Raw genomic sequence first — 26,412 nt, forward strand, 5'->3', positions numbered from 1 at the left:
CCCAAACTAATTTGGAAGTGCTAGTAACAGATTTCAAAGCATTTAAGGCTGCTTGACTATCAGAAAAAATGCAAATATTAGCATTTCGATATTTCCTTTTTAAGCAGATCGAAGCACATTCCAAAATGGCATAGATTTCAGCTTGTAAAACAGTAGGCCATTTGCCCATCGCCACTGAACAACTTACTCCAGGGCCTGATATACCAGCCCCTACTTTATTTCCCATTTTCGAGCCCTCAGTGTAAAAAATTATAGAGCCATCTCGAGTTTTGGGCCCTCCACATTCCTATTCATTACGACTTGGTTCGAAAACATTAAATAAACGGTTGAAATCATACCTTTTTTTCCATCAAATCTTCATTTTTTAATATTAGAGAATTTATATAAAACTCTTTTAAAATGCTTAGGTGACCATTTAGGTCTCCTTCAAAAAGATCTTTTGTGCGGCAGAGTCTAATTGCACTTTTAACCGCATCTAGTTGAATAATCTGGGATAAGGGCAAAAGATTGAGAAGAGCATCCAGGGCTTTGGAAGGAGTGGTGCTCATTGCCCCTGTAATAGCAGTAGTAGCAAGCCTTTGCAGTTTTTCGAACTTGAGTTGAGTTGTTTTTTCCTTGGTTTTTGGCCACCATATCAATGCTGCATATGTTATTCTCGGTTTACTATAGCCAAGTAAATCCAATGTATCATTCTAGGCTTAAGATGTATTGTGTCCTTAATGTGTTCGTCAATAAGTTTTTCCATTATTTTTAGAAAGATAGAAGCCAAACTTATTGGTCTGAAAGATTTTGGTAACGACTTGTCTGTTTTATTTGCCTTAGCAATAAACGCCACTCTAGTTTGCCGCCAAGCTGTAGGAATATACCCTAGCAAAAGGCTTGCTTTATATGTTCTTGTTAAAGCAGGTACTAATTCACCTTTGCATTTTTGCAGAAGTATTGGATGAATTCCGTCAGCTCCTGGAGACTTGAATGGTGCAAATGAGTCAATAGCCCATTCTACTCTAGAAACTGTGAAAATTTTATTGCTTAGACTTTCAGCCTCATTTTTGGATAATTTTGGTCCAATAACTGTGCCATTCAGTCTAGTTTAAGCATTTTCGATACAAGAATTGGACACACATACTCATTACTTACTTATATTTATCATAGCTACTTAAGCTACTATCAAATCCCCCCCCCCCCCCTTAAAAAAAAGCTGTAGTGGCATTTTTGTGAAAATTCATAGTTTTCTATCACATGTATAAACGCCAATATCTCAGCCCCCCGATAAGATCAAGGATTTTTTGATCAAAAAAAAAAATTTATATGTGTTTAAAGGGTTTTATCTAAAAATTATGAGAAAAATTCACTTTTTTGTGATGTTCAATGGGCTCTGTGAATCAAATATTTGAATGCGATGCTGAATTAAACCATGCAAAATATTCAAAAATAATCCCACAAAAATACAAAAATATATGGAAAAATGTAGGAATCGAACAGACTTGAAATAAGTGCAAAAGTGGTTTTGTAGCTTAAAAAAGTCGTTTATTCATAAATCACGTTTGGGCAACCTGAAAACAATTTTTTAGGAAGTCGAAATGTTCTACTAAAATGCTATAAATAACATTATCTTTCTATTTAGGGCTGAGCATCTTGACTTTTTCAGCATCGATTTTTTTTTTTGGAACAGCGTATTACGGAGTTTTCAAGCAAAAAAGATTCACGGATTATCTCGCAGGAATATTATCGACAGGGTTGCTAAAGATTACTACTGAAGACGCACGCTGCTCACAGCATATTTTTTTCAGATGAAAAATTGTTCACTTTGGAGGCTATTTTGAACAAGCGTGTATGAGGACATCTTCGTGATATTTCAGCCGATGAATGCTTCAGCTGTGATAGTTTGGGGAGCAATATCCAGCAGAGGAAAGATGCCAGTCCTATTCATCGACAGTAGTGTGAAAATTATTAAACAGTACTATCTACAACACGTCATTAAAGTCCATTTGCTACCTTGTTGTGCCAAGGAGTTATTTGAAGTGCATGCGGCTTGTGATAATTTTGAGAAACATTTGCGAACTGTAATAAAATGCAAAAGTGAAAGATTTGAACTGAACTGATTCAACTGAAACTTCACCATGAATATTAAAAAAGAACCAGAGAAGGAATATTTATCTGTTTTAATTTTATATAAATGAAGTGTATCACTTTCACGGTGGCATTCTGTAAATAAAACTGGCCAGAAGGACACACAACGGAACTTCTCCAGGGAGTTCAGTGGCGATATTTGTCATGAAGAACGAGGCTCGGTATAGTAGAGCAATAAGGGTGTTGAAGGTAGGGTAAAATCATAATACAAAAAACACAGATAAATAATAAGCATGCCACTTCTCAATAGCGGTATTGCTAATAATAGATGTACGGAATACAGCAGATACCCGGGCATGTCTCACAATAAATCAGCAATTCTGGTCGCAGTGAGGAAACACACACACAGGAAAAAAACTGAACCTGAACTGAAACTGTATAGAAACTTATCTTAAATTAAACTAAACTGAAACAAAATTGAAAGGGAACTGCACTGGAATTGTACTGAAACTGAAGTTAAACTGAGCTATAACCAAATTTAAACTTAGCTAAAACTGAACTAAAACCGAAATTAGCTTAACTTAACTTAGCTAATGAATAGAGCTGGGAGTGTCTGACCCTTCTCATTATACAAGTTTTAGTGACTCAATACTTTTTGAAGGATCAATAACGACGCCGGCCACGTCTTTACAATAAGGGGGAAGAGGGAAGGGATGTTAGTGTTACCTTTGCTTTTTGAAGACCGTGTTATCTCTGCATCTCCACAAAGCTGAGACCTTTGAAGGAGATTTTCATTAATAGGGAAGAGTACGTTGGATCAGGAGTCGGTCATAGATATAATTCTATTTCGAATTCTATTGCTCGTTTCTATTCAGTTCTTTCCGGCTTACTTTCTGTTTAGCCGGCTGATTACGCAATCAACTTATTTGTATTTAGTACCGGCTTGGACCAACAGGCAGACAGTAAGAACGCTGTTGGGGCCACCCACAAGTGTGTAATTTTTGGGGGCCAGCCACACGTGTGCGTGATTTGTATGTGTATGTAATATACAAATTTAAAAGCACACATTATTTGATAAAGACTCTAACTTTTGAGTGCATGGCTAACTGGTGTGTTGGCTAACTGGAAGATTTGAATGTCAATCAACGTAATAATAACAAATTGGTAGGGAAAAAAGAATTGCTTTTACCAATTAGAATGTAATACAGATACATCCAGGTTACTCGTCACAACCAACATATCTTATATACAGGGTGTTAAACTTAGAATCATTAGGGGTGATAGAAGATCCTATTTGGTGAAAAAAATCCCTCTACGCATATGGCCAAAATTCAACTACTGCAGAATTATTCGCTTTTTTTCAGTTTTCGGTTATGTTTGCCTTTAACGAGATCTAGCACAAGAAGTATGATAGCTAGCTCAATTCTGTAGATTTCCTGGAAAAGCTGAGAAAATTTCGTAATCAATAGTATCTTAAAAAGATCGATTTAGAAAGAATAAGAAGCACTTTGAAAGAACCAAATGTGAAATCAAATGTTTTTTGAGAACTAAACTGCAATTTTCTCTCTGAAATGTGTGATAAACATAGGTTTTGTTGTTGACCAAATTGAACATTGTTCTTTGACACCAAGCATCTAACTTTTTCGGTTAAGCTGCTATTTCACTTTGAAAGCAATAAGCTGCGCCTTCACTTAGTGTTGTAAGATTCACAATTTTCTGCTCCACTGTGGAACAAAACGTTTCAAGCATTGATCTATGGGCTCAAATAGGTTTGGCGATTATGATAAAAGAAGATCATCCCAATGATGTATTATTTTCTGTTTCGAGGGAAGATTCAAAACGAGCAAGATAAACCTAACCAGAAATACTCCGTGTTGGTAATTCTACTGCTAAGATCTTGTCAGTTTTTTCTTACATGACGGGTCAAGCACGATTTGAATTACAAGATTCACATAAATCAAACAAGCCAGTTTGGTTCAAATAAAAAAGAATAGTTCATTTTGGAAATTTCATCTATTTTTTTAATTTCTCCATGAAAGTAATGGCTCAAAATGGCATCTTTTCTCGAGGTTTTATTATTACATAACATTTCTAGGTTTTATTTCCTAGAATTGAATATATTTTATCGGATATCGTTCGGTTGATGAATTGACAATCTAGACAAAAATATTCCAACAAACGAACAAAATTTTCAAGAAATTCTCATTTCAATTGTCTTTACATAGAAGATGAAGGAGAAACGAACTCTCTATGAGCTCAGTGGCGGCTTTAAGCTTTTACAACTGGTGTTAAACTTTTACTAGTAAATTGTAGTGCCGTGATTGTGATTGTTGGTCGCTTTAAAGACGGTAATATCGATGTTGGGAATTTTTGGCGTAAAGGGAGACGCTGAACCGGAGGAATTGCCTAATGAGGATTAATGCTAAACGCAGGAACAGCTTGTGTCGATATTAGGAGTTACCCATCAAACTGTTCCCAAGCGATTGTCCGCTTTAGGAATGATTCAAAACAAGGAACTTGGCTTCCATATTATTTAAAGCCAAAGGACGTTCATCGTGGTTTTTTCGCCTGTGAACAACTGCTTCTGCGGCAAAAAGAAAGGGTTTTCTTCATCACATCGTGATGGGCTTGACCGAATATATACGCTGCTTATATGAAGATATGATAAAATGGTTTCATTCGTGGATAGCACCAAAAGACGAACACTTTCGATAACGTAACGGTAGTTGAGCTCTGCCAGAAAGATTGGACAAAGCAGTATCAGTAGGTAACCTAAAAAAAATAAAGATGCATTTTTATTTAAAAAACAGCGAGAACTTAGTTGGGCAATTAATACATAAATGAACTAGGTATATTTCATTTCAGAGTAATTCCTGACATTCAAGCTGAAACTGAAACTGGGTCTAAAACTCCAAATTGGGCAGTTCTCGAACTGATACAGGACAGGATACATTTATAATATTTAATATGTATATACTTGATATTTATCGCTGCTTTCTTGAACACATTTGGGGTTCTGTTTTATTTCAGATCCAGTAACAATTTCAGGTTGAGTTTATGTTCAAATTTATTCATTCAACTCAATTAAATGTAGGCATATTGCAGGATAGGATAGTTCAGTTAATTATTATTAATCTTTGATACGAGAAGCTGTTCGAATCTGTTGCAATTTCTAATTCTGTTGAAGCCACTCAGCTTCTTATGTCTCAGGCAACATGTGTTTTTCCAGTGAGCAGGGTCACAGAGTCGAAAAATTAAAGCAGGACACTCCACTTTGTCATTTTCCTTTGCAGTCTTCCGAAGCCTGTCGTTTTCTGTAACCGGACTGAGCGTTCACATAGGAAAGAGTTTTGTGATAAAAGTTGCTGTCCTAGCCGCGGTGTCATTTTCCTTTCATGTGTAACCCGAACACGAATAAGCCTACTTCGCAGGATGAACCTGATGGTGTGTGGTGTGATGGTGGGAAAATTCTCCAACCGGGAAGACCAGTAGTAATAAAGTTTTTCTTTCAACCGTAACATTGCCACTGTCACAACCGCTAGTAATCTTTCGGTGAAGAAGACTCATAAAGAGAAACGCGACGAAGACGCCTTCGGGATTCGACAGATTCCGCTGAGGCGGCTGTTTTCGGTTACACTGCCGATGGCCATCACTTGTTCTAGTTGGATGTGCAAAGGATGTGTCAAAACGAAAATAGAATTTACACGTGTGCCGAAACGAAACCTGCCTAACCGAACCAAGCCGGAAGCGATACGCTACGCTGAGATGCTGCGGATCGTCATATCCGGAAGCGAGAAGGATTGTTAATTTTCACGTTTACTTTCGAAAGTGGGATACGAGTCGCGCTGAAATGTGTCATCATTCGTCAGGAGGAAATTTATTGCTTGCTTGCAACCGAGATAAGTTCGCGGACGACGGACGATGTGACTCTGGTCGGAACGAAGCGGGCCGCAAGATGTCTAGTGAATCTAATTATCCGCTTCGTTGATGGGGATTCGAACCGATGCCGACGGAGAGTAATGGTTTGGTTAAGTGGTTCTAATTTGACACCTTGTTGAAGGCGATCCTCTGTGGGTTCGAGATCTGCGTGTTGTGGCGTAGGGGTAAACGTACGGAAGGTTCGGCATAATTGGAAACCAGCCGCCTGTTGCTGATATTCCTTGCTCGATGACGATGTCGTACATCATCATATACTTTGTGGAGTAAACCTCGAATGTGCATCTGCATACTAATGATTAATTGCGACCAGAATAGAAAACGATTTGCCCGATCATTGAAGAAATCTTTCTTGAATAGCTCTAAAACGTAAAATTGTTTTTATCTCGATAAAAAAACGAAAAAATATTGTCGTAATAAAAAATCTGTTTATCTTAAAATAAGAGGCATTCCAATTATTTTTCCAATTCCGAAGCCTTTCTTGTAAATATCATCCATACCAAAAAAAAAACAGTTACACACATGTTTTGTAAAAAAAATCCAAACGAACATTCTAAATGAAAAAAAAACTGTCAAAATTTATCTCCCTACTCTCTGAAGCCAGAAGAGTCACCTCAAATGGATTGTTTGGGAACTGTAGGCTTCCAAACACAAAATAATTGATTTTCGGTAATTAATTTCGAATACATCTTGCAGATCGGAATGCCGGTCCTGTTTCCGCACCACATGTGAACGCACTCGCGAAGGAAACCACGGAAACCAGATCCAGGCGCCAAAGTGGTATTGTATTGTACAAGCTCGACAGGAACTACTACTGCTGCTGGAAGTTGGATGGTGTCGGCGGAGAGGCGTTCCTTTTTCTGTAGTTAAGACACTGCACGATTGTCGCCTACAATCTGAAAGTGAAAATGACATAATCAATCTTAGTTGGCCAACCGTGACAAACCGCACTGTCATGTGTTGATCCAACGCTGGCGTTTGGTTTGTTGCTGTTTGTTGTGATTTCGTGAGCTGCTGCGAAATTTGGTAAATGTGTAGTAACTCGAGAGTACGCTGATGTCGGGTGAAAGTGCTTTTCTTTTGTGGTTTTAACATCGTGTAATATGATGATCGTAAACAGTTTTTGGACCTGGTCTAAAATGACAAGTAATTGCTGTTAATGATTAAATGTACTTTCCAAAATCTCATATTGATACACTTAAGTCAAGTTCTGACGTGAATTTTACGCATAACATCTGCTTATGAAAAAGCACATCGTGTGTAGATACGGTTTCAAAAAATTTTAGTCGGTTTTATCTAGTGGTGGGCTCCATTTCGCTAATCGCCAATTAGCGACTCTAATTTTCAGTAAGCGGTTTAGCGATTTCGCTAATTTTCCAAATACTATTTGAGCAGGAACTTTGCATGAAGACTTCTTTCAAGAAGACGAAACTATTGAGCCCTATCGTTAAACGTAATTCTAAAAGTTGATTTCCATTAGCATTTTAGTAAATAGCACTTGAATGCAACTTTTTTTATTTGTATGATTAGTTCCGCTAATATGAGTTTAGCGCTTAGCGTTCAGCGATTATGGAGCTAAATTCCCCAGTTAGCGGATTATCGATTAGTGTCGCTAAGTGCCCACCACTGGTTTTATCGTATCGCAAAATAGATCATCTTGCAGCATTTGAATTATAAACACGCCAACTACATGCCGTGCTATCAATATTCAATACTTAAAGAAGCAATTCATAACTTTAAATAAATTAGGAAGATTTTTATATTTTAAAACTCATCCGCATTAAAATTTTTTGTCTCGTTTGTTTTTTTTTCAAGAAAAAGTTGCGCTTAAACTTTGTTGTATTAATACCACAATTTAGATCGATTTTTGATCGGTTAATTAATTTCTTATCATGTTCTAACATGATTCATTTGGCGCAAATAATACACAAATAACAGAACGTTAGGAGGACTCGAAACATAAGTTTTAATACACTTAAATTAATCAACAATTTTTTCGAATGTACTAAAACAAAGGCTATCACTCAAAATATTTTTCACGTTATAATTACCGGAAAAGTTATGTGAATATTTTCCACTGTCATTTTCATGTAGATTTTACGTGATTGTCATTTGAGTTCATCATGAACTGGTGAGATGACTTGTCCCGTGAATCTTATTTAGTAGACATATGCATTTCATGTAAGTTTCACGTTAAATTTAACTACCGGTAAAGTGAAAAGCATTTGATTGTCGGACAGGTTCTACGTTTGATACAACGTAAAATTTTCAACTGTGGTTTCCCAAATTCTTGAGTGACTAGGAATAGTTTTCAGAAATTATCCCAAAATGTTGCTTGATAGGTCGCACGGGCATGCAAAATCGCCAATTCGTAAATGAATTAAACGACATACAAAATGGCAAAATGATATTGCGACATTCGCTGGCGATAATCACTGTTAGCTGCAAGTGTTTATTTTCATTATTTGGTTTCTTATGGTTTTTCTAAAGCTCACTTATTGGGAAGTCATCGAGGAATTCCTTTCATGTTCAAAGACTGAATCAGACAACAGCTTCGCCATTTTGATTTCTGTGTATTTTCGCACAGAGAGTTCACGCGATACTTCATTCTGTTTGCCAAGTTGACGTAGATGCTACGCTACGTTTTTCGCCACGAACAGTCATCGGGCGCGGACGCGTTTTCATTTCGCTCCGCAATTTAACTTGTATTTTTATTTTTTTTTACAGCTTGACGGCGTCGCGAGTGCACGTAAGCAACAATTTATTTATTTATAAACAATCTTTGACCGTCGCGCTACCGCGTGTATCTAACCTTTTCTCGACAATTCGTACTCGCCGCGTAACAATTTTTAATCAGTGCTATGGAAAAGTGTGGCATAACCAACTGTACTTCGACCGACAACCGTTTCCTGTGGAAATGCGAAGGAATATGCAAAAGGCACTTCCGCGCTGCCTGCGTAGGAACCCGTAGAAACCAAGAAGAACTACTGCGTTCATTCATGCTGCCCTTATGCATAGAATGCCAGGAACAGTTCATGGACCAACTCCAACTGAAGAAGCTCATCCAGCACCAGAAAATTTTAACAGAAAGTATTGAATCACAAATCAAATCAAATCATTCAATAATCAGTCAACTTCCTAAACTGACTGTAACGCACGACACACTGGACAATATCAATACACTGCTTTCTGAATTGAAGACGGAAATTAAAAAAGTAAATATCAACACAAACAATGCGTCGGCAAAAACCATAAATCGCATTTCGACGCTGTTCGGCGAACTTGGCCATGACTCCATATCGGACATATCGGACATTAGCAAAGAAAACCGGCAGCACACAAAGAACATACAACAGCACCTGGAAAAAGCATTTACTAATATAGAATCAAAAATTGACAATATGGAACACCAATTAGAAGCTATACAAAATAAGAAAACAAACTGCAGTACAACGGCGCAGGAACTAATTAATGAATTAAAAGCGCTCAAAGAATCGAATTCACTTCAGCCAAAAACAGACAATCATCCCAGTCTGGCTGAAGAACTTCGCCTTTCATTGCCACTTCCAGAATCGGACTCAGAAGAACACCGTACTCCAAATTTCACATCAGGCTGGCGCCTAATTGGCAATAAAAAAGTATGGAAACGCGACTGGACTGAATATGACGCCAGACAGCGTAAAAGACGCATGCAGGAAAAGCAAGCAGAAAAGGCCGCTCGTAAACGTATGCAGCAACGCAAACGTCAGCAGGAAAACTCAAACCCTATCAGCATAAGTAACACCTATAAACACGGAATAAACCATTTCGCCTGCAACTCAAAGAAAACTCAAATTGCTGAAATGCCAAAACAACCACTACCCTCGGACAAAGACCTCCTGGCAGCTGCACGCGTTCAATTTGCTGGGCCGCCGAATTCAGACATAACATCAAAATTTATAAATTTCCAAAAAGGCGAAACTATCAACCCATATCGGACAGAAAAAAATGCAACTAACAATGAAAATTCTGCACCGGCTCCTGCCAGCAACGCCAGCATACAATCAGCACCGCAAGACAGCCAATTTGAACTTGACCCCATGCGTCCACCAATCGTCCGACTTACGCAGCAATCATCGAATGGCGACGAGCGCTTTTTGAAGGCTAGACTCCGCGACCCAAAAGTAATGCATATTACACGCCATATCTCGCATACATGAAGGACCAACCATCATCTGTATGCGTAGAAGGAATGACACCAACCAGTATAAGAATGCTTCTCGCATCCGAAGGACTGCCGACATCTCCAGAACAACTCCAACGCGTCTTTATTGAAGTCAATCAGGAATATGGACTCACGCCAGCCGAAGCAGTAGCCGACCTTCAATCATATCGTCATTTTTTATCAAATGAACGCACGCACCGTCTTCAACAACTTCGCGAAAGTGTAAATAAATTTAGTACAAATTTTCGCAAGTAAGGACGCCCTCTTCTGAGGCAGAACCATTATATTTAAACATAAGTAATAACTTGACTAACACTTCTTCGCTTCCTCGACAGAATGCGACTGAAATTCTTATCTATTGTCAGAATTTCAATCGCATGAAAAGCCCAAGCAAAATGAAAGAAATTCAACAAAATCTATTGTCGTCATCTTTTAAAATAATTTTAGGAACTGAAAGTAGCTGGGACGAAAGCGTAAGAAGCGAAGAAGTATTTAGTGCGTCTTGAACTGTCCTACAGATCAGACGTTTTTTCGGTTGCTTGTGGACTGGTCTTTGACTGCCTATAGCTTCAAAGTTTGTGTTTTGTCAGTGTGTCTTTTAAAGACTACCTGAAAGTTATTTCCCATCAGTCTTTCTCAAGACTACCTACTTTTGAATTTAACATTTGTTTTAACTTTTTTCGTATCACCTGAAATGGCTGGACGGAAAAAGAAACCTCGCATCGCTGCGGGGAGGAAAAGAGAGGCATCTCTTTCTGACACATCGAGTGTCTGTAGTGACAATCCTTTTGATATTTTGCCTGAGCAAGAAGCTGGTGAAATGGAAGTTACCAATAATGAAACTATACAAAATATAAAATCTTTAAAAAAGGAGAAAGTTCCACCTATTGTGGTAACTATTTCTTCTGAATTTAATATATTCAAAAAGGAACTTTCAACGTTTGTTTCTGACGTTAAAGTTACCTATCAAATTGGCCGTAGAGGTGAATGCCGCCTATTAGCCGACTCAGTAAAGGGTCGTGATCGTCTTGTTCAGTATTTAACTGACAAGATGTACAAATTTTTTACATATGACACCAAGAACGCCAAGCCGTTCAAGGTTGTCTTGAAAGGTCTCACCAACGATCAAACCGTTGATGAGATCAAACTTACTTTAACAGAATTACTTGGCATAGCCCCTACCCAAGTAATTCTAATGAAACAAAAATCACGAGGCGAAAACAATCAGAGAACTGGAATTTCCCTTGTTAATTATCTAATTCATTTTAACCGCAATGAGGTTAACAACTTAAAATTTTTTGAAAAAGCACATGCTTTGTATAATGTGCGTGTAAAGTGGGAAATTTATAGGAAGTATGGCGGAGGTGAAAAGCATATCACCCAATGCCGTACTTGCCAACGTTATGGCCATGGTTCCAAATTCTGTAACATGGACCAAAAATGTCTTAATTGTGGAGACTCTTCTCACAAAAAGGACACATGTCCTGTGAAAGAGAGTAAAAATTTTCGCTGTGCGAATTGTAACGGCAACCATATGTCAAATTTTTATCAATGCCCAGTCCGTTTAGCAATTGTTAAGGCAAGGCAAGGTAAACAAAATTCAATTTCTCAATTAAAACCAACTTCAAAACAAAATTCTCCAAGCGTACCAGTGACGCATAGTTTACCTACTCCTTTGCATACCCGTTTAACTTATGCACAGGTTACAGGTAGTTCGAACATTATACCGCCTAGTGTTGGTAGTTCGAAAATGACCGTTAATATGGGTAAGCAAAACAGGCTAGAAAATAATTGTACACCTATCACTCCAGCTAATATTGCTGCCGAAAATATTTTTTCTAATGTCAACTGCCTGGGGCCTATTACGACAGGTAAACTTTCTTTTTTGCAACAGGCAATGTTCGATCTTATGAACGCCATGTTGCAGGCAAAATCAATGTTTGAAGCCATTCAAATAGGCACAAATTTTACTATTAAAATTGTTTCTAATTTAAAATTTAGCAATGATTTTAAATAAAACAATTAAAATATTAAATTGGAATGCTCGCTCATTGAAGGCCAATGAGAATGAGCTTTTTAACTTTTTAACAGTGAATAATGTGCATATTGCAATTATTACTGAAACATTTTTGAAACCTAACATAAAATTAAAATATGATCCCAATTACGTGGTTCATAGATATGATAGGATTCAGGGTTCCGGCGGTGGAGTTGCAATTGTTATTCATCGCCGAATCAAACATCTTGCTCTTCCCCATCTTGAGACGAAAGTTATTGAAACTTTGGGAATTGAAGTTCAAACTGAACTTGGGATTTTATTTATTGCCGCAGCATATTTACCATTTCAATGCACACGCGAGCTCAAAAATTATTTTAAAGGTGATTTACAAAAACTCACCAGAAATCGTTCGAAATTTTTCATAATCGGCGATTTTAACGCTAAACATCGTTCATGGAATAATTCTCAAAGTAATTCCAATGGCAAAATTTTATTCAACGATTGTTCTTCAGGATACTATTCTATTTTGTCTCCGAATAGTCCTACATGCTTTTCTTCTGTAAGAAACCCTTCAACAATTGATTTGGTGCTTACAGATCAAAGTCATGTATGTAGTGAATTGATCACACATGCTGACTTTGATTCTGATCATCTTCCAATAACTTTTTCTTTATCACATGAATCAGTTTTAAACCCTATGAGCTCTGTTTTTAATTATAACAAGGCTAATTGGGAAAGATACAAAACTCATATTGAGAGAAATTTCAATAATGAGCTTGATTTGCAAAACGAAGTGAGTATTGATTCCGCTTTGGACGAATTAAAATGTGCATTTGTTGATGCCAGGAATTATTCTGTTCCAAAGACTCAAGTGAAATTTGATTCACCAATAATTGACGAAAATCTTCAACTTCTAATTCGTTTGAAAAATGTCCGCAGACGTCAATATCAACGTTCTCGTGACCCTGTTTTTAAAACTATTTATAAAGATTTACAGAAAGAGGTTAAACATAGATTTACTCTTCTGAGAAATCAAAATTTTGAGACTAAAGTTGAAAAATTGAAACCATATTCAAAACCATTTTGGAAGCTGTCGAAGATTCTTAAGAAACCTTCAAAGCCTATTCCAGTTTTAAAAGATGGTGAACGTTTTCTTGTATCCAATGAACAAAAGGCTCAAAGACTTGCTCAGCAGTTTGAGAGTGTTCATAACTCAAATTTGAATTTTGTGAGTCCAATTGAAAATGAAGTCACACGTCAATTTGATTTAATTTCTTCCCAGAATTTTTTACCTGCAGAAATAATTGAAACTAACTTGAATGAGATTAAATCAATTATTAAAAATTTCAAAAATATGAAAGCACCTGGTGACGATGGAATCTTTAATATACTAATCAAACATCTCCCTGAGAGCACAATGGAATTTTTAGTGAAAATTTTCAATTGCTGCTTCAAAATTGCATATTTTCCCAAATTATGGAAAAATGCAAAAATTACTCCCATTTTAAAACCGGATAAGAACCCAGCTGAAGTTTCAAGTTATCGACCAATCAGTTTGCTTTCTTCAATAAGTAAACTGTTTGAGAGAGTTATTCTTAACAGAATGATGTCACACATCAACGAAAATTCAATTTTTGCAAATGAACAGTTTGGATTTCGCCATGGGCATTCCACAACTCATCAATTGCTCAGAGTTACTAATATGATACGAGCTAACAAATCTGAAGGTTATTCCACTGGAGCTGCTCTTTTAGACATAGAAAAAGCATTCGACAGTGTTTGGCATAAAGGTTTGATTGCGAAATTGCAAACTTTTAATTTTCCAATTTTCCTAATCAAAATTTTAAAAAATTATCTTACTGATCGAACTCTGCAGGTTGTCTATCAGAATTCAAAATCTGATAGATTTCCTGTCAGAGCAGGTGTGCCTCAAGGTTCAGTCTTGAGTCCAGTCCTGTACAACATATTCACTTCAGATCTTCCTGATTTGCCTCCAGGGTGCACAAAGTCATTGTTCTGCGATGACACAAGCATTTCCGTAAAAGGAAAAAGTCTTCGTGTCATATGCAGTCGATTGCAGAAAAGTTTAGATATTTTTTCTTCCTACTTGCAAAAGTGGAAAATCTCTCCCAATGCTTCTAAAACTCAAATGATAATTTTTCCGCATAAGCCTAGGGCTTCTTTCCTCAAGCCAAACAATAATCACGTTGTCAAGATGAATGGGGTTATTTTAAGTTGGTCCGACAAGGTTAAGTACTTGGGACTAATTTATGATAAAAAACTTATTTTCAAAGAGCACATTGAGAGTATACAAGCCAAGTGCATCAAATATACGAGATGTTTATATCCTCTCATTAACAGGAATTCTAAACTTTGTTTAAAGAACAAACTTTTGATTTACAAACAAATTTTTAGACCAGCAATGCTTTATGCTGTACCGATCTGGTCAAGTTGCTGTTCAACAAGGAAGAAAACGCTCCAAAGGATTCAGAATAAAATTCTGAAAATGATTTTGAAGCGTCCTCCTTGGTTTGGTACACTCGATTACATAGACTTACTGGTGTTGAACCATTAGAAGCTATGTCAAATAAAATTATTAACAATTTTCGACAAAAATCGTTGCAATCCTCAATTGCTACGATAAGCTCTCTTTATAGCCAATAAGTTAGCAATTAAATTAGTTGTAAGTTTACTTCCCCTTTTCTGACAAGTAGGTTTAAATCCCTACGAATGATAAGTCCTAATTGCGAAAGCAAACAAATCCTAACAATTAAAATTACAAATTTCTAACAGTGTTGAGAAGTCACCATTTGTGATTGGACACACATACTCATTATTTACTAATATTTATCATAAATACTTAAGCTACTAACAAATCCCCCCTTAAAAAAAAAAAAAAAAAAAAAAAGCGAAGAAGTATTTGGAAACAATTACAATGTATTCCGGCACGATCGGAATTTGTCTACCAGTCAAAAAAAGTCAGGCGGTGGAGTCCTCATTGCCATTAATGTAGACTTTACTTCTGAAGAAATAATATCCGACAAATATAAAGAATTTGAACACGTAAGGGCCAAAGCATTTATTGCTGGCGAAGAACATATCTTCTGTTCCGTGTACTTTCCACCGGAACATGCTCATAAACATTCGTATGAATTAGTTTTCAAAACTCTAGAATCTATTATGTCTAACATGAAACCAGAAGTAAAACTGCATGTCTATGGCGACTTCAACCAACGTAATGCAGACTTTATTGTAGACATTGAAAATGAATCTATCTTACTCCCAGTCGTAGGCGAAAACGAAACACTGCAGTATCTTTTTGGCAAATCCTCAGAACTCGGTCTATATCAAATCAATCATGTCAAAAACAAACAAAATGCTTATTTAGACCTATTATTCACAAACTGCACTGAAGACTTCTGTGTAGATGCATCATTGACTCCCATCTGGAAAAATGAAGCATTCCACACAGCAATTGAATATTCAATAGTAATGAATAACACTTCGTACCCCAGCGACTGCGAGTACGAGGATGTACCGGAATACCACAAAACTGACTTCGAACAAGTCAAACGTAGACTTCGCATAATAAATTGGCGTAGTATAATTTGTAAAGAAGGAAATGTCAACGAAGAAGTAACAAAATTTTATGAAATAATTAATCAAATTATATCAGAAAATGTACCTCTAAAGAAAAGAAGACGAACGAACACCAACAAATATCCAGTGTGGTTTAATCCACAATTGAAGAACCTAAAAAATAGAAAACAAAAAGCACATAAAATATACAAAAAAGACAACAATAGCGAAAATCTTCAAAATTACCAAGAAATTTGCCGTCAACTTGACGCAGCCATTAAAATTGCACATGAAGAACATAATCGTAAAATCGAACATCAAATCAAGTCTTGCCCTAAGAACTTCTTTAATTACGTAAAAACCAAACTAAAAAGTAACAACTTTCCATCACGAATGCATCTTGACAGTAATGTAGGACAAACTAGTAATGAAATATGTAGTCTTTTTGCCACTTTTTTTCAAGAAATTTACACCACATATGAAAAAACAGATCGCGACCGCGAATACTTCTCGTATTTTCCTGAATTTTCGAATTCTTTATCTGTCAATCAAATATCTGAATTCGAAATTCAAAACGCACTTAAAAATTTAGACGCTACGAAAGGTCCTGGACCTGACAGAATAGCTCCAATTTTTCTCAAAAATTTGGCAGAAGAACTATCTACACCCTTACAACACCTTTTTAACATGTCCCTGAAGAATGGAATTTTCCCAGAACTCTGGAAAACCTCATATTTAGTGCCAATTTTCAAATCTGGCGCTAAATCTGACATTCGTAACTATCGTGGAATTGCCATTATTTCATGCATTCCAAAATTATTTGAATCAATAATTAATGAAAAAATCTTTCAACAAGTAAAACACCAAATTACAACTCAACAGCACGGCTTTTACAAAGGCCGATCAACTACCACAAATCTTTTGGAATTCATAACTTTCACTCTGACTGTAATGGACAACGGTAACCACGTAGAAGCTCTTTATACGGACTTTAGCAAGGCATTTGACAGAATCGACATACCATTATTACTCTTCAAGCTCGAAAAATACGGAACTGAAACAAAATTTTTGGAATGGCTGCAGTCATACTTAACAAAACGAACACAAATAGTCCGCTTTCAAAATTCCTTTTCAAACCCAATAGAAGTAACTTCTGGGGTTCCTCAAGGTTCCCACCTGGGCCCTCTTCTTTTTATATTATACGTAAATGACATTTCCTTTCTTCTTAAGTCAATACATGTGCTTGTATATGCTGATGACATGAAGCTCTTTATAGAAATAACCAATGCAGAAGACTTCGAAATATTCCAGAATGAAATTAATGTATTCTACACTTGGTGCAACAAAAGCCTATTACAACTCAACATTAAAAAATGTAATTCAATAGCCTTTAGCAGAAAAACAGTAACACCACCAACAAACATTTTCTTAGGAAACCAACCAGTAGAAAAATGCAAAATCGTTAGGGACCTAGGCGTAATCTTAGACTCCAAACTTACATTCATAGAACATTATAATACAATTATCAACAAAGCAAATAGTATGCTGGGCTTTATAAAACGCTTCGGCCACAATTTTCAAGACCCATATACAATCAAACTATTATATATTACATACGTCCGACCAATTCTGGAATATTGTAGCATTGTATGGAATCCCTATATTGCCACACATGAAGAACGCATTGAATCTGTCCAAAAACAATTTCTTTTGTACGCGCTTCGTAAGCTAAATTGGACATCATTTCCCTTACCATCATATGAAGCACGCTGCATGCTTATAGACATACAAGCACTTAAAGAACGCCGCGATCTTTCAATGCTTTATTTTATCAATGACATTATTTCTCAACGCGTGCAATCTACTCAATTATTATCACAACTAAATTTTTATGCACCCAGTCGTCAATTAAGAAATCGTAAAATATTTTCGGAAAATTCTCACAGAACAAACTACTCTAAAAATGGCCCAATAAATCGCATGATGCGTCACTATAACCAGCACTGCGAAAATATCGACATCACCATGGGCAGAAATCAAATAAAAAAACGACTAACTACTGGAAATAATGTATAGAATATAAGAAAACATTGTATTATTATAACTGTAGTCTACATTTGCTTGACGAAATAAATAAATAAATAAATAACTTCGATAAAACATAGTATGCACACATACATAAGACATACGTAACACTCAGAGAGAAATCTTCCAAAAAAGTTGGTACAAAATGAACTACTCGAAAGTACCAACCTCTGTAAAAAAAACTCTGTTTGAGTAGTTTATGGAGATTGTGTACCTGCGCAGCCCTGCATTTGTCTCGTTCCCACTCGAAAAATGCAGCATTGATTTTGTAAACAACTCTTTGACAGTTTCTTAAGGGATTTTGTTATGGGCTCGACTAGAGCCGCGATGAAGAAAATTTATTCCGTTCATTTTCGTCGAGCAGTTCGAACTGGTGTTTGTACCGGGTGATGTGGGGCAAAGAGTATAAAAAAAATCGCCAGTGTTACTGTCATCGCATATCAACTCGGCTACATGATATCGCGGATATCATGTTCGAAAACCAATAAAAACCAGATTTACGGCAGTTGGCAACACGGCCAAAAAGACATTTGACGCAACCCTACAAATTTCGAACTGGTTGATAACCTATCCTAATTACACATACAGACGTCCAAGCAAGAGCAACATTGATCAAAATTTTCGTGTAAATTTTTAAAGTAAATTGCGTTATAAATCACTTGTACACTAGCGCTGCCTGGTGACCTTATCGCTACAATACATTTTTTTTTCACTGGTGTACGAGGCTGGCGGTACTGGTAGCGCTATCTGGTTACGGATTGCTACTACAAAAAACTTTACACAAGTTTGGAACTCAGCTTGAACGTCTGTCTGCGCTAATTACTTATCCTTGTTTTTGCCTTGACCTGTTTTTGTTTTCTTCTCTTTTCAATTACCAAAGCAAATGTCAAACCATATCATCTAACTGTAGTGTGAACACCCGAGGTGATCTGGCGATATCAGGTGATATGCGGCGTTGTCTGAATAAGGCACCATTATATCGATTTAAGCAGGTATAGTTTTAAATAGTCTTTAAATTTCTTTTCTCTCCATAACTTTTGAGCCACATATCAAATTGTTATTAAGTTTGTTATTCGTAAGTTCGAGAGATTACTCGTTCGTATGACACTAGTTATGTTCAAATAAATCATGTAATCTTTGAAATAATAGACTTTCGTTGTTTTATTAACAATTTAATACATAACGGTTGCTTAAGTTCGATTATAATCAAATGAAATGTATAGGGCAGCCAAGCTTTGAAACCACGTGTTCAATCATAATTCATCAGTTAACCCTTAACTAACCTGCTCATCTGATAATACGATTGATCAAATTGATTGTGTAGTTTCTGAGATAATGAAGCTTCGTGATTTTCACATTTCGGTACATTACAGACGAAGTTACAGTCCAATTGCAGTAAAATTCAATAGGGTGTTATGAGGCAGCTAGACCTCTCATTTCACACTAATTTTGTGGAAATCGGTTCAGTCATCTCTAAGAAAAGTGAGTGAGTTCAAGTAGTCTTTGGAATATGTTCCTTTTCATAGCTGGATTTCACATTTTTAAACATAACAGGCAAAGTAATAGCCCGATTGCAAAACAAATCAATAGAGTCTTATGGGGCAACTAGACCTTCCATTTGACACTGATTTTATAAAAATCGGTCCAGCCATCTCTGAGAAACATGAGTGAGATTAAACTGTCTCCAGAACACGTTTCTTTTCATAACTTTTTAACCACAAGTTTAATCTTTATAAAATTCAAAAGTTAAGGGTTTTTTAGGTAGCCCGTTCATTTGAAACCAATTTTGTTCAAATCGGTTGTGTGGTTTTAAAGATAATGATGTTTCATGATTTTTACATTTTGATACATAACCTCTAAACTAAAAATCCGATTACAATAAAATTGAATAGGGTCTTATGGGACAATAAGACATTTCATTTGCAATTAATTTCATGGAAATCGGTCCAGCCAACTCTGAGAAAAGTGAGTGAGAATAAAAATCTGCACATACACACACACACACACACACACACACACACACATACACACACACACACACACACACACACACACACACACACACACACACACACACACATACAGAAAATGCTCAGCTCGTCGAGCTGAGTCGAGTGATATATGCCTTTCGGCCCTTTGGAGCACTTTTATACCTTCGGTTTTGCAAGTGATTGCTATACCTTTCTAGGAGAAAGGCAAAAAATGGGCGGGACGAAGTTCACTCAGCAAGTTTATCATATTTCTCAGACGATCCAATTTTATTAACCCTTTCCCGCTCGTGCTGACTCTAAAGCACCAAGAATTATAATCATCATATCTTGACATTAAACAGTGTGTTGTGCTTACGATTGTTCCATAAACTTTTATATGCTGCCTCAGAGCATCACTGGGCATTTTCTTCAAAATACTACAGTTTACAGTAATTTTAGTTAGTCTACAAAGTGTTCAGCTTGAATTTTCTCGTGAAGCTATAAATTTTAATGATAAACCTTGTGAGCGTTAGAGGGTTAAGCAGCTTTGAATTATTAGACAGATATTCAGCACACGTTAATCGTTTCAAATAAAACTTGATAATTGCAGATATTTAACGGTTACAACGCTTAGATGATTTCTCTCGTCACTTCCGGAGTGATTTGCGATAAGAGCGCAACTGACAAAAGATAAACATGGGGGAATATCAGTTTGAAAATTTGCAAGTACATTTTCAAATCGCAATTTCGAAGAAAGTGACTAACATTAACATCAATACCAAAAATCGACGTAAAATAAACCTGTCTTATAGTTTCCTAACAATACTACATTAAATGTGTGCATTTATGGCTAAAATCTGCGCTCTTCTTCTCACCCTTTTAAAATGAGCCTTAAAGCATTCTGACAATGAGATTCGCCCACCTCTATTTCGCCTTGAAGCATTCTGACAACGAGATACGCCCATCTTTCTTTCGCCTTGTTTTTATTTTTTCTTCAGTTGCACCTCTTTCAATGCGCCTTTATTTTGAAAACAAAAGTTGATCCGTTGAAGTCGCCTGTTTACGGAATATTTCGCGAATAAGCCCGTTGCTTCAAAACAAAGTAAAGGGCCTAGTTCGAAAGAATCTTTTCTTTTGGGTAAACTGTTTTGTCGCCCTTCACTAAAAACTTGATTTATATAATTTTATCGATTTATACAAAAAAAAAGGATTCTTGCCATGAATTTTGTAAGTCTTTTCAAAACCAATGGTGTAATAAAACGATTTGTTTACATTTTGTTAGTTGAGCCCTAATCGCGAATCACTCCGGACTTTACTGAGGTTCAACCAAAAACAAATCGTTCTTAGTGACCGTTAACCGGAATCGGAAAGAGGGACTGATTTTCAAAAATTCGGCATATTTTTGCTACACTACAAAAGAAAATCAGGACAAATGCTGGAATATTAAAAATAAATCAGGACGTCCAAATAGGATCTCAAAATCAGGACGGATGGTATCCCTAGCAGAAGACCACATTCAATAGAAAAAATATTAATGAAGAAATCATTTCACTTTTAAGACCTGGTCATCTGACTTTATTCATCTTTGCTTCATATATTCTCCAAACTTTAGTTTAAGTTTTTGATTACATATGCGGACCGTTCATTGTTGCGTCTCTTCACAGTAGCTAAGTTATGAACCTCCAGGATTTATTGTAGTAAGAAGCGCGAACTGCAATTCTCTATAGTGTGAACACAAACCATCTCATTTATTTTTTATCTTGCTCTTTCACTGTTTCGTTCTCTGCTAGTTCCATGTTCCACCGTGTAAAACGCTGCCTGTTTCTTATAAGAACTGTTAGAAAATCACTCCTGAATGAAATACGAAATAAGCGCACAAGCGTTGATCACCGGCGTTATACCACCAAATGTTTCATTTTGTGACATATTTTCCTGACCGCAGCGCCACTGAACCTAATGGCTGGCTCCGCGCACAGTAGGGCAACGCCGCACAAATGTTGGTCAAGCAAAAAATGTTTTCAAATTGAAGAAAATACATGTTTTCTACATAATTTTTGGATGCTGAAACCGAGTTTGATATTATTTTCCAATAAAAATGACGCGAGAAGAATTTTTGTACTTTTCTTTATGCCACAAAAAAAGTCGTAAAAACGCTAGCCATAGTATTTTTTTTGCTTGTTTGTTTTAGGGCCTCCACTCATCAGTTACTTTAGAGTTTCGCATCATTTGGATCCTGTATTAATTATTTTGCTATGTATTTGCAAGAATTAGGTTCTTAGACAGTTTGGTCGTATCTATTCTCTCTGCACTGATCAACATAATGAGAGATTCGATAACATTGAGTGGCATGGAACTTTTATGATGGAAGTCAACGAAAAGCATGAACGCATTGTTTTTCTGTAACAACAATAACAATTCTTGATTGGATGGCAGTACTGAAGTATATCTCTTAAAAAAGACAACGTGGTCTTATCGTTACCCCCTCCACCCTCCTGAGTGATCTTTTGACAACTCCTTCTCCTGTCACCCTCTTCATGACACGTGATTTGGGAACGGCCCCATACAGTCAAATCCAAGTGAATGCAAAAATTGCAGTGACTTCCGTTAGACCTATATATTTACCATTGGATTTTGTCAGATGGTAGATTGCCATGCGTAAGTAACTTTCTAACCTAATTTGGTGATAAGTATTAAAATGTTTCTTGCAATGAAAGAATTTTTCAACTTTCCGGATCAATTCATAGTAGATGTTCTCATTATAATGCTCATTTAAGACCATGCTATGAGCAAATAATGTACCGGAATTCTTCCGTAACAGTAAATATTCATGTTATTCATAAAAAAAATATTATTTTACTAAGCGATACATTTTCTGTTGCTTCACTTTCAACTGGTTTACAACACCGACCGCTAGGTCCAGTGGCGCTGTGACCAGATAAATGTGTCGCTGAAAAAAAAAACTGTCAGTCTGTCATTTCTGTCATTTCATACTAACTAGGATTGGGCGATCTTCACGGAAAGATCGATCTTGAGAATCGATTCATTCAAACGGTCCTTGGATCGATCCACCCAAAAGATCGGAGCCGCGGAATCGATCTCAACTGGATCGATCTTTTATAGCACTTTTTTGCGGCGCTGTGAAATTCATACTAACTGATTGGAACTAAAGTTTATAATGTTATAGCACCGTCCGTGATTATAATGCACAGGAGATAGAATAGATTGTTTTATCAAGTTCGAAAGGTTGTTGAAGAAATATACCTAAAAGTTTACATCATTTGAAAACTTTTGTTATGTGTTTGTTAGCGTGTCGGAACATCATTCAAAATACATTGCAGAATCATACGTCAAAATATCACACTTTTTCTCTATTGTGTGTGGAATGTGATACAGGATAGCAATGATAATGAGATGGTCGGTGTGCGACCAGTCCGAACCAAGCCCCATTTTTTTCGAAAATTAAGTCACTGACGAGGCGGGTAAAATGTTGTATTAGGGATCGCAAGTGAAACTTGGCTGCTGACAACTGAGTCGAACAGTTTCGCAGGCGAGCTATTTGTCCAAAACCCAGCCGACTCGCCAACTGTAATACCAAAATTGGTCAGGCGAGTAACTCGCCGCTCGCCTCGTTTTCTGTGATACGCCAGTACAGTCGAATTTCGCTCGTTGGGTTATGTTTAGTTGAGTTACGTTTTAGTTGGGCTCCCGCCCGTTGGACTATAGCCCAACTGAATCGAAGCCAAACATCATTTCTGATAACGTTGATTTTCGTTTGAGGGGTTTGTGGATGCATTTTAACGCAGAAAGTTGAATTTATTCAAATAAAAACAAATGAAGCTGAGTATAAATGTAAACAAACAATATTTTAATCAATTGTTAGAAAAACAATATAAGTTTTCTGGCGTAATAATGCAACGTAGAGCTATGCGTATTTTCGACAGTATTTGAGAACACGTTATTATTGAGCACTCATTTTTGGCTTCAAATGTGTGATGTGTGGCTTAAATGAGCCAATTTCGAATTTGGCCCTATGCTGCACTTTTCGTATTTCTTTGCAAATTTGACCTTTTGCATGGCATCAAACGAAGCTCTATTAATATGGAAAACATTGAAGAAAATCCAAAAAAAGTAGGAGAGAAATTAGTACAAGCAATATCATTCTCAACGAATGGTTTTGAACTTTTGCGGTTTGTCAACCAACTCAACGGTTTTATAAAACTTTTCTGCGTTCCCAGTTGTAGTCCTAACAACAAGAAACAATCGGTGTGCTCTTTGATCGATTTGCAACTTTGACAGCTCAGCCCGACGACTGAAAGTTTTTCACTAGATGAGCTTCGGGTTCAGTGCAACTAGCGAAATTCGACTGTATAACAAAAATTTCCTAGAACTTTGAGCGCCGATTACTCGAAATAATGTTTTTGGAACTTGGTTCGATTTAGATGCACGCCGATCATATCATATTTGCTAGTTCGTCACCAGTTGCATTTTTTTTGCAGGAATGGAATGGACTATAAGGAGGCATAATAATGTCATAATCGCACGCAACCATTCAAAACCCGATAAAACAACTAAACACGATCACTGACAATGACTCAAAATTGGATCTAAAAAAATTGCTGCATGCTGAAACATAAATAAAATTTTTAAAAGATCGAAAAGATCAAATCGAAAAGTAAACGATCTTTTCGATTTTTGCAGGGCTGAAAAATCGATCAAAAAAATCGAAGATCGGAGCGGAAAAGATCGATTCTCCTTAGATCGATCCAAGATCGACCAATCCTAATACTAACTTGTTGATCCGGTGTTTGTTTTGTTTTGATTTTGTTTTTTGGTTATTAAACTTTTTTGTGTTAATGTTAAAGCTAGTTGAAAATGTCTAGCTTTGTGAAACGCCACGGAGCCGTTACTATCAAGGGGACCCGAGCTTCACTGCACAGTGGACAAACGATTACTTCATGCGGCAACCCGTCGCTTGATCACATCTTCGGGGGCGGATTCCCCATCGGATCAGTAATTGCAATCGGTTTGTACAAAATACTACTTTTTGTTATGGATTTGAAAAGGAAACATTTATTTTAAGAGGAAGATAAGTACGTGAATTATTCACGAGTGCTGGCCAAGTACTTTTTGGCTGAAGGACTGGCTAACGGTCACTCAACATTAGTGGCCAGCTTGGAGGAAGATCCAGCTGAGCTGGTATGGTCTGCCAAAGTAATGTATTATCAAAATTAAAAACCCATTAATTGCAGATGAAAAAGCTGCCCATACCGGTAGAGGATACAGCCTCGGAAAACACATCTGTGGCACAAGCCCCGGAGGATATGCGAATTGCTTTTCGGTACAATCAACTGTCCGTTGTAGATCTGGAGCAAAAACCAAGTACTCAAATTGGTCACTTTTTCGACCTGTCCAAGCAAATCTCGGAAAACGAGCTGGCTAAACACGACATAACTTACTGGGACGACAGAGCTCCTGCTCAATCGTCGAAGCTATTTACAAACCCGCGCTATCAAAGTCTTCTAGATGCCATTCACCAAAAATCTAGTGAGCCTCAGTTCAGTCTCACCAAATCCGAGCCGAAGGAAAAGAAGCTCCTTCGCGTTAACATCAACTCGCTCGGCTCTCCGCTGTGGTACGATCAAAACTTCTTCACGGATGCCATCAAGTTCCTAACGATCCTAAAATCGTTCGTCCGAAACTCACTTTGCTGCTGTCTGATTACACTTCCGGTACACCTGTTCCAACACCTACCGGACAACCATCTTACGACGCGCCTTCTGGATCAAACCGACTTCTGCATAGCACTGGAATCTTTTGCCGGTTCGGATAAGGAAACCAATCCAGTCTTCAAAGAGTACCACGGACTGCTGGACATTGTGCGTATTTCCGCTCTCAATTGTTTGGCTCCATTTATACCGGAAACTCGTGACTTGGCCTTCAAACTGCGCCGACGAAAGTTTGTTATCGAAAAACTTCATCTGCCACCGGAGCTTGGTGAAGAGGAAAGTGGCATCTCGAAACCTACACCCGGGTTGAGCTGTGCCAGCACCGGAAGGAGTAAGTTGGATTTCTAGTTATTTTGTTATATGATGTACATATATGAATAAAAGGAAGAATATTTTATTCATAAAACGGTACCCGTTGTAGGTATGCATAATTTCTGGTATGTTCCATGGCGGATGCCACTATCTCTGGAAGAGTGTGCAAACCGCTCAAAATTATTAAGTTTACGCTTCTATCGAGGGTGCATAAATTAGGCGCAACGATGCGCATGGTGTTGTGCTACAAGATTTTAAGACTTGAGAACGGCCTTATGAATGCAACAAACAATCGCTACAATTTTTATAACATGAGCATTGAATGCCGGATAAAAGAAACTTTTCCTAGTCAGAAGATAGTCCAGAGCCCCTTAATATTCGCTTATGAATTTTCATCAAAAGCCCAGGTATTCCGATTTGGAATTCGACCTGCTGTTTATTCGACACAGAATTCGCAGCTAACCGTTAGTGTAGAGAACCGATTGCAGAGGTAACGCAAAGATTCTACTGACTCAACCGGTCTCTTCTAGC

General features: G+C 37.1%; 1 protein-coding gene across 1 annotated transcript; it reads left to right on the plus strand.

Annotated features, from left to right (window-relative positions):
• Positions 1 to 24,620: 24,620 nt before the first annotated feature.
• Positions 24,621 to 25,980, plus strand: LOC129722777 (elongator complex protein 4). Its single transcript, XM_055676520.1, has 3 exons — positions 24,621 to 24,866; positions 24,924 to 25,039; positions 25,093 to 25,980. The coding sequence occupies exons 1-3, from the start codon at positions 24,716 to 24,718 to the stop codon at positions 25,915 to 25,917; spliced, it is 1,092 nt and encodes a 363-aa protein (XP_055532495.1). The 5' UTR covers positions 24,621 to 24,715; the 3' UTR covers positions 25,918 to 25,980.
• Positions 25,981 to 26,412: the final 432 nt, after the last annotated feature.

The sequence above is a fragment of the Wyeomyia smithii genome, chromosome 2 (assembly GCF_029784165.1).
Source record: "Wyeomyia smithii strain HCP4-BCI-WySm-NY-G18 chromosome 2, ASM2978416v1, whole genome shotgun sequence".
Classification (NCBI taxonomy): Eukaryota; Metazoa; Arthropoda; class Insecta; order Diptera; family Culicidae; genus Wyeomyia; species Wyeomyia smithii.

Excerpts from the sequence above, each read along its gene's own strand:
- LOC129722777 (XM_055676520.1), top strand. The coding sequence starts at position 24,716 with ATGTCTAGCTTTGTGAAACGCCACGGAGCCGTTACTATCAAGGGGACC. Across the intron at positions 24,867-24,923 it reads CGGATCAGTAATTGCAATCG|AGGAAGATAAGTACGTGAAT; the intron begins GTTTGTACAAAA and ends ATTTATTTTAAG. Across the intron at positions 25,040-25,092 it reads AGGAAGATCCAGCTGAGCTG|ATGAAAAAGCTGCCCATACC; the intron begins GTATGGTCTGCC and ends CATTAATTGCAG.